At 28.3% G+C, this 9,797-nt stretch overlaps 1 protein-coding gene across 1 annotated transcript; it reads left to right on the plus strand.

Moving 5' to 3' along the window:
• Positions 1-3,094: 3,094 nt before the first annotated feature.
• Or13a (Odorant receptor 13a) lies at positions 3,095-3,886 on the plus strand. Its single transcript, XM_070646361.1, has 2 exons — positions 3,095-3,748; positions 3,812-3,886. Exons 1-2 carry the CDS (start codon positions 3,095-3,097, stop codon positions 3,884-3,886), a joined length of 729 nt encoding a protein of 242 aa, XP_070502462.1.
• Positions 3,887-9,797: the final 5,911 nt, after the last annotated feature.

The following is a 9,797-nucleotide window of genomic DNA, read 5'->3' on the forward strand; positions in this document are numbered from 1 at the left end:
AATCAAAAAAAAAAACTTTTTTTTGCTTAAATGTTAAGTCATTCCATTGCAGACGCTAGGCGTCTACAATAATAATTTTATTAATGTAATGAATGAAAAGATAATGAAAAATTAAGACACGCAAACTAATTTTTTTATGCAAGGACTCAACTCTGGCAATATTTTTTGTGTAATGATTTTTTAAGTAACTTTTTTTTATTTTGTTTGGTTGGGGATTCAAATTGGGTTAATTTAAGATTCCTTGATTCTGAAATTCCCCCAAAAATCCCCACAAAAAATGTATAAATTTGGAATACCTCCTCTAAAACTCTTCAAGCAGCTTCTTTCCGAGCAGATTAACGCAAAGTATGAAAAAAAAAACAAATTTTCGTTTTACAAAGCAAAAAATATATAAATAAAAATTTTAATCACTTTGAAATAAAAATGCAACCAGTTCAAATGCAAACAAGCTGCCTTTAAGTCAGTACAAGAAAAAATGAAAAAAATAAAAACTAAATAAAGAAAATTTAATGCACATCATTTGTGGATGATGAAGCAAACATAAAATCCTCAAAACTTTATAGCAAAAAAAGGAAAGTAAAATTATAATGAAGAAAATAATCTGCAAAGAAAAAATAGACACAAAAAATGGATATAAAAAATATTCTTTTTTTACAATCAAAACCGGACAAAAGGAATTGTGAATGGAAGTGAGATTTAGGATTAATTAGTGAAAAGACATTCAAATTTATTTTTAAAAAATTAGAAAAACTTTAAAAATTTGAATTAGAGAATTTTTAAAAAGATTTTTAAATTTTTAGAAAAATTTCGAATTTTAAAAATATTTTTAAGTTTTAAATTTTAAAAAGTTTTGAAGAGTTTTCATTGAAAAATCCTAAATTTTACTTCCATTCACAAAGTATGAAGAAATTTTTATAATTTTCAAAGCAAGCAAAAAAGATTGTAGAAAAACCATTAATTGATGCCGACGAGAACAAAGTGAAGAAAAAGATGAAAAACATTTACATAAAAAATAGTTAAACGATATACCTCAACAATAAAATTATATTATAAAAAAAGAAAATTTTACAATAGAACCGGAATAATAAATGAAAAGTTAAATTACATATACACACAAAAAAATGAAGCAAATGGCCACAAAAGAATTATAATTTTCCTTCCTCTTCTTCATTTCCAACAAAAATAAATAAAAAAAAACCTCTAAAAATTCATCTCTCTCTTTTTGTTCGATTCGCTCACTTCTTTTTGTAGAATTTTTACGAATTTTTATGAGCAAAATGGAAATTTAATTGCAAAAATATGAGAGATAAAATGTGAAAAATTTCACATTTCCCTAAAAAAGAGAGAACAAAAACGAAAGTGAACAAAATTGAATTAAGAAAAAAATTATCAAAATAAATCTTCAAAAAAATCTTCTAATTGAGGAGGAAAATAAGGAAAAAAGTTTCAACAATAAAAGGATTTAAAAAAGTAAAGAAAATGAGAAAATTTTTTTCTTCAATTAATCAAATTATATTGAACATCAATCAATTAATTATATAAACTTACTTATAATTATTATGAGTGTAAGAAGAATTATAAATCAAGAAATAAAAATAATATTTAAAATTAAATTGAAAAAATGAAAAAATTGAAAGCTTTTTAATAATTTTTTAAATTTCAGAATTTAATTTTCAGCACAACATTAAAAATTTAGTTGAATTTTATTAAAAAATCAATTTTGAGGATCTTTTTAAATCCTTAAAAATTCAACAATTCGAAATTTTTCAACACAAATTTAATTTTCTTTTTGTGGCATATTCTTTACTTCCTCAAAAACAAACTTCAAGTACTCAACAAGAAAATCATAAAATTTAAAACTAAAATCTTCATTCATCGTAACAAAATAGAAAATAAACTTTCAAGTTATCTCTCTTCCCGACTCTTTATTACACTTCCTTGCACAAATGTTCAAAAAAAAAAAAATATGAAAAAGTTTTTCTGACTTTTTAATTTACTTTCTTTTCATCTTCCTTCGGGATTATCAAGCACTCGTGAGGAAAATGAGGAAATATTTTAATTGCATTTTTTTAATTTGACTTAAGTGACATTAGAATTTTAAAAAATTATTCAAAAATCTCTATTTTTTTGGGTTAAGATTTATATTTCTTGAATATATTGACAAAGAGCAAATTCACTTATTATTCAACCCAGAGCATGTACTATTATTGGGAGTTGTGGAAGATCGGAAAGTACAAAGGTCGACAAACTGAATTATTAAGTTGAAAATTTCATTTTCTTTTAAAAATTAAATTTTTTTAATTTCTTATATGATTAAAATTGATGATTGAATATCAAACTAGTTTTTGATGAAAATATTTTTCTGCTTACCTTTTAAGCTTCTTCAAAAAAAATAATAATCTTAAAATTCTAAATTTCTCAGGTTGATAAATAAGAATTTTAATTATTGAGAAATATATCGGCTATAACTCTTGATTTCCAGCCTTTCCCACCAACTATTAAATTATTTATTGTTAATTAATAACAATTCCTTTAAAATGTCATGAAATTTTAAAATTATAGAATTCATTATTTTTAAAATTTCCCACATACTTTTTAGTATATTCTAGATATTCAAAGGATCAATACTTAAATAAAATTAAGGAAAATGAGAAAGCTTCTCAGTTTTTTTCCAGATTTAAAAATTCACAATTTTCTGGACATTTCAATATCATCGCTGAAGTACGTTGGATTTGAATTTAAGGATACATCCAGTGGATGCTCAATATGGAAGAAATATAGGAAATTATTCTTAAATTTGTATTATTGGCTAGTAGTTGTTAATTTATTAATTGCAACTATATCATCCGGAGCTTCAATATTCTCAAGACCATTCGATATTGAGAAGATCACTTATGGATTACCAGTGGTGGCTTCCTCTCTAATGATCACTCTTAAATCAGTTGTTTTGTTCCTTAGTAAAGATAAAGTTCTGATTATTATGAAGGAATTGAAGTGTATCAGCCAAAAGCAAGAAATAAACAGCTCAAAAATGTTCACAAAGTTCTTCTACGGATATTTACTCTCCCTATTAAGTCCATTGATTGTCAACATAATGACACCAATTGTGAAAATTCTCGTGTCAGGTGAAAAAACTTTTCCACTTGACATGAAGTTTCCGTTCGATGCAACGAGCAAGTTTACTTATCCGTTAGTACTTCTATGGACGGACTGGAATCTTATCAATGGCTTGATTATATTCTTTGCAACAGATGTTCTACTTTATGGCTTCATTCGTATAATTTCTATAGAATTTGAAATTATTCAGCATAACTTTGAGAATTTAAATTTAACTGAGTCAAGTGATGAGCTTAAAACCTTGATTTGTCATCAAAATGACTTGTATGATGTATGCATAAAACTAGAAGGAATTTTCTCACTAACATTCTTCTATAAATTCATAATCAGTTCATTTGTCATATGCTTTACCGCATTTCAATGTTCAACATCATCTGATACGTCAAAAATCATTGTAAATATGACAATTTGCATAGCAAATTTCAATCAGATTGGCTTGCAATGCTTCTTCGGGCAAATGTTGAAGAATGCAAGTGAGAATGTCACAAACAGTATATACAATTGTCAATGGGAAAATACAACGAATATGAAGGTAAAGAAGTCATTGATGATTTGTATTACTAGATCTAATCGACATGTTGCACTAACGGCACTGAAATTTAGTGAGATAACATTTGAACAGCTGACTTATGTGAGTAATTAAATAGCATATTCATGTAAATATTTTAATTATTTAGAACTTTTTGTATTTTAGATTCTTACATCGACTTATTCATATTTTACGCTGTTGAGACAAATATACAATTCTATGGGTACTAAACATGAATGAAGAATCGATGGATTATTATGAATGGACGTGTAAAAAAGTGTTTTTGTGATGAATTTTTAATTCCTTGGAGTTCAAACATATGTAAAATAATTATGTAATCTAAGTAACTTTATGTTGACATAGGGTGTTCTATTTGTTTCTATTAAGTTCTACGCGTCACGTGTGAGTTATTAGCATTATTTATTAATTACCAAAGGCCACTAATGTTTGATTTAAGTTATGTAAGTGTTATGAAAGTTATGAAGAACTAAATTTTTCTGGAGAAATGTTTAGGTGTTTCGCGGAAATATTCCCGACTCCTAGTTAATGTCCAGTCGATGTCTAGTTCAAACAATTTTTTGACATTCGGATTTGGATTTAAGTTTAATTTGAGGATATTAAAAATTTATTGCTAATTTTTTTAAGTGTAAAACTAAGTTTTTGTTTGATTCATACTTTAGGTATGGATCACAAAGTTGTGTACTTTATGTTTAGTTTTCCAAACTTGTTGGTTGTGATTAACTTGATTGTTTGATTTAAATTCCTATTTTCAATCAATGTTTTAAATTTGATCGTAACTGAGAATCAAGAATCTAGAGATTTTTGATATTTTTAGATTTTAAAACTTAAAAATTTGTATGTGCTGTATTCAAAAATTGACAAAATTAAAGAATAAAAGCTAATTATTGCTTTCAGCAAGCTTTCTGAAAATTGGGAATGTTTTGATTTCGATCTCAAAATTATGTCTAAATAATTAAGCAGAGCTAAAAATCAAGCTGGATTTCGTATTGGAAAGTCGAATCAAATCGGCTTAAGAATAAATTTATGAAAATTAGAAAATTAAAAAATAAGATCTGTTAAAAGAAATTATTAAATTTTGTTCAACGGTCTTGAAATTTTCAAACTCCAATCTATTCCAATTCCAATAAGAATCTAGTAAGATTCTCTCTCAAAAATATTTCTCTCATTGTTTTTCTCTCGCCGACTTGCAAATTTGCAACATTTTATTTTCCTCTCCATGATTCCTCTCTCATACAAGTCATTACTGTTCTTGAATCACATTAAACAGGAATAACTGTATCTTAATATTACAAAGAATAAAAATCATTTAATTAGAATTGAATGAAAATGTAACTTTTTATTTTCAGCTAGACATTTTTCTTACAGACTTAAATTTATTCACATCCAAATGTCCAGTTTTCAATTCATTTCCATTATCGCAATAATTCTTCCTCCTTCTTTTCTGTTCCTTTGTTGTCCAAAACAATAAAATTTTACGATCTAGTGAGAAGAAAAAAAAAAATTCGAATATTTTTGTTATAACATGTAAGTATGTCGATGACTGTGTGTTATTTTGTTGTTGTACAATTCAAATGTTATTTTCGAAAAACAAACATTTGGATGGGAGTAAAATTGAGCGTAAGAACTCAAAAACATTGCGAGAGTGAATGTTGCAGTTCGAATGTTGACTCCAGTGTTGTTATTGTTTTTCATATTGCGATAATTTTTCCTCTACTTTACTTCACTCGAAAGAATAAAGAAACAGAAAAAAGCAGTCGCATTCAGTCAGTCAAGTCAGTGCCACGGTTAGAGAATCATTTTTCTTTAATTTTTTCTTTACGTTTTAAACGCAAAGTCAAAAAGGAAAAATATTTAAAAAAGACTATAATTTTATTTTTTTTCTTTGCGAGGGAGCGCACATTAATGGATATAGAACTTTATTTTGTGTAGATTTTGATTTTATGTAAAATAAAATTTCTGTACAGTGTGTAAAGTGCAGTACCCGACACTGTATAATATTGTAAACTTATCACACTAAAAGTGAAATAACGGATAAAGAATTATTATTATATTTTTGGATGTGATTTATCATCAGATAGACCGAATATTTTTGTGAAAGATAAACACAAGAGGAAATTGTCAGGAAGAGATGCTTTAAAAATTTATTTCCGCAAATATTCAACTTTGCCTTAGCAAAAAAAAGAAAAATTCTGAAAATTGTGAAGACCAAGAATATTTTAATATTTTTTTTTCATGCATAGAATCTTATTTTGTGTAAGCCAGAAAAAATATAATCGTTTATATATTCCAACCTCTCTGTGTCTGTGTCGTTGAGAAAAAAGAATTCCGAAGGAAAAATAGTGAAAAATAATAATTTTTTCTCGTATTTTTTGCAAGCCAGAAAAATAAGAAGAAAGGAAGATAAATAGAGGGAAAATTTCTCAGTGTTTCTTGTGTTTTTTTTTGTGAAAATTTTATCTTTGTGTTCGTCCAAAAAAGAATTTTATTTTGCTATAGAAAATTAAGTGCTCAGTGTATCAAAAATTTATAAAAAAATTGTGAATTAAATTTTAAAAGTGAATCACCTTGGAAATTCTCAATTTAAAATTAAATCCAGAATATCGTAAATAAAGTGAGTAAAATCTTGTGTGTGTGAGAGAGAAAAGAATCAAAGCAAGCGAGAAAAAGAGAAGAAAAATAAAGTGAAAAACAGCCGAAAAAAAGTGTTTATGTTTGGATAAGAAAAAAGAAAAACGGAAAACATAAGAGAAACGTGTTCCAAGAGCAATTTTAATTGGCATTAAAGGCAATTCATAAGTAACATAAGAATCGAAAAGGTAAGCTACAAAAAAATAACCGGAAAAAATTTTATATTTATGTTCGTAACAAATGCAATCGTTGCGTCTATTTTTAACACTGCTCCTACTATACTCGCACTTAGTGCCTAATTGTTTATGTGTCGAACAGATTTCTCAATTCCATTTTGAGGAAAATATACAAAAAAAAGTTATTAGAATGAGATGCACACACACATCCATGAACTTACGTGATTTTTTCTTACAAAATCAACGATTTTTAACAAGATACTCGACGTGGCTAGATAATTGTCATCAAGACAAATAATTTGATTGCTCAAAACTTGTCGGATCTCGCGAAATCATGTAGATTATTATGGTGACAAATTTAGTTTTGTATTATAAAAATTATTGCAAGCTTTGTTGACTCATAGATTATTATTATTAGACTTAAGTGGAGTTTTTTTGCGGATATTTGAGTGTTTTTGCGAATTATTTTTTTGTGATACAATCCAAGCAAGTGACACTCAATCAATGTTGTGAATTCTTAGACTATTAAGTTAGCAGTGGTTCTTGAGGCTATTTAGCAGGCGACAGTCTGTAGACTTGGAAATAATTCACGATATTAGATATTGGTTTTGAAAATTTGGCGTAACCGACTTTTGGCAACTCCACTGAAGCCTGATTCCAAGTTTGTTTGAAATTTGTTCTTAAATTAGGTGAAATACGGTCTAAGTACCGACCAGACCAACGCCAGACTGGTCCTTATTTATTGCCTTTTCTTCGTTGTGTGCTTTCCAGGATGGCTCTCCTTTGAAATTGTCTCTATCGCTGATTACACTTGCCACCTAAATTCTTATCAACTTCCTTAATTCCATGAAAGCAATACCTGGCCAAGTAACAAACCAAGTCATCGACCTTTTGGAACAATTGCCCAATTTTATCCAAACTTATTTAAATTTCCAAAAATAGACATTAACACTTCAACTGTACGTCTTATTTATGCATATTTTTAAGCAGTTCCATCAACTCAAGAAGATTAACAACTTGCACTTTTACTTAACCAAAAATTTCTCCTTAAAGCTCTTTCAATTATTCAAAAAGCCACAACTTCCTTGTATGATTCAAAAACATTCATTTTTTATAAACTTTCTTTCTCATATTCAATACTTCACTTAAAATTCATCTGACCTAGAATATTTTTTTTACTCGATTTCAATCCGGTTTTATGATTCATACCGGCCAAAGTCCAGTCATTCTACTTATGAATGTCCTAATTTCCCTTAATGTGTTGCTCAAATTTCTAGAGTATTATCTCAAAATGCACAATAAATATTAGCTTAAAATGTTAACAATTGAGATAGAGTCTTAATCTATTTACAGCCATCGAGATGTCACACAACCCATTCTATGACATAAAAAAAAATTTGAATTTTTATTGCCATTGCTATGGTTCTCATATATGACAATGACGATGATAATAATAGTAATGCTAATGTCGTCTCATAAGAATTGAAAGATATACTGGATATATATATTTTTTTTGCATTATAAGTGCTGAATGGTGACATTTTGTTGGGAAAGAAGCAAAAAAACCGGCTGAATTGTGTTTTCTGGTTGAGCGAGAAATATTTTTTTTTTTTTCGAAAATAAATAAAAACTGTTCATAGTGAGTGACAAGCTTATTGAATATATAATGAGAAAAATCAGCTGACTATTGTGAGTGACTTGTGCTTTTTTATTTGTGTCAATTTATGGTGGAGATGAAACTTGAAATGGTACAAAATTCACATCTTTGTTTATTTATGTTTTGGAGCGTTCGGGAGTGATGTGAAACTGAAATTAGCGTTTTTGGGCTTTTTCCTTCCATGGTGACGATGATGAGACAAAATTGCAGGAAACCCCCTCCCCTACACCCCTAAACCTCACGTAATTCGCAAAATTTCCCCTCAATTTCCAATACCACAACCCCAGACTAAACCAATAAATTCAACCAAAAATCCATCCATCCAAAATGACAATCTAAATCAGCTATTTCTGTCTGCATTAAATTATCAATCTTCAAACTGTAAAAAAAACTGTCACGCCTTATAAATTTTCCATAATAAAAAAATCTCGTTCTTAAAGTAGAATGGAATTAGCATAAAGTGATCAATTAGATGAGATCCGATTGACCGAACAACGGTAGTTGAGCAATAATACTATAATTTTGAATTAATTAGCATAAAACCCCGTTAAGTGTGACAAACACAAAATTTTCTGCGTGTTTTTTTTTAGATGTTTTGATTCCGCAAATATTTACAAAAGTCTTGTTAAAAAAATGTATATTCAAGGAGAAGAATAATAGCTAATCAGGTGGTGTTGGAATTTGAATTTTGTTTGATTTTTGAAGAATAATTTGAGTTGAACCATTGAATTTTGAGATTGATACTTCAAAAAATATGTTTATGGAATGTTGTTACTATGTGGAATTACCAGGAACAACCAAGTAATACTCTTTAAGAACTTCGAAATTCGACACAGATTCTATTCAATATCCAACAATTTCATACGAGTTCAATATTGACAAATACGATAACAATCACGACTATGTGGAATAAAAAAAAAAATCTCTGCTGAGTATGTAGAAAAACTTGAGATAAAATCACAGATTATTGTTAAAGAAGAAAAAAAAAAATTGAATTTGAGATTTTACGGAGAAGAAAAAAATCAGCTCAAGTACCGTTTTTTTTCTTCGATGCGAGAATGTTACTAACCAGAATCGATACTATACAATTTAAAAAGGTGCGAAAAAATTTAGGGTTTTGTGGATAGGCAATAATGTATTGCAATTTTTAGCTTTCTATTTGTCCATGACCTTGGGGATTTAGAGTACATCTAAATTTAATTTGATTTCCTTAATTGAATTGACGTCACATGAATTAGTTTAAAATCTTCTTATACCATTATTGATGATGTCTGTGGGTTTTACCTCCTTTTTGTCGACGTCAGTTATTTAGAGAAATCATTGACTTTTTGCAGAATTGTGACTGGTGAACTGTTAACATCTTCTTTGTTTCAATTAATATGAGGCTTAGGCAATAATACTTACTTACCTACTTACTTCGCAGGCCGTGCAGATCAATTGTGATGCATGACCTTTCAAACAAAGTGCAAAACTATCTCTTAAGACAGCTTTCTTTCATTAGTTCTTTTTCCGTTCGTAGCTGATTAAGGTGTGTCCATTATAGAGATATAATTACATCCTCAGCAATCGATTCAGCAATCGACAGAACATTTTATTAAACCAGAAGAGTAGGTCACAATAGTTGAACTCGTGGGTTTGCTTCTGTCCAGAGCTCGAAGTCTACTCGGAT

This window comes from Chironomus tepperi, unplaced genomic scaffold (genome assembly GCF_022539635.2).
Source record: "Chironomus tepperi strain 1889 unplaced genomic scaffold, CSIRO-AGI_Ctep_v1 contig_359, whole genome shotgun sequence".
NCBI classification, from domain to species: domain Eukaryota; kingdom Metazoa; phylum Arthropoda; class Insecta; order Diptera; family Chironomidae; genus Chironomus; species Chironomus tepperi.

Excerpts from the sequence above, each read along its gene's own strand:
- Or13a (XM_070646361.1), top strand. The coding sequence starts at position 3,095 with ATGACACCAATTGTGAAAATTCTCGTGTCAGGTGAAAAAACTTTTCCA. Across the intron at positions 3,749-3,811 it reads CATTTGAACAGCTGACTTAT|ATTCTTACATCGACTTATTC; the intron begins GTGAGTAATTAA and ends TTTGTATTTTAG.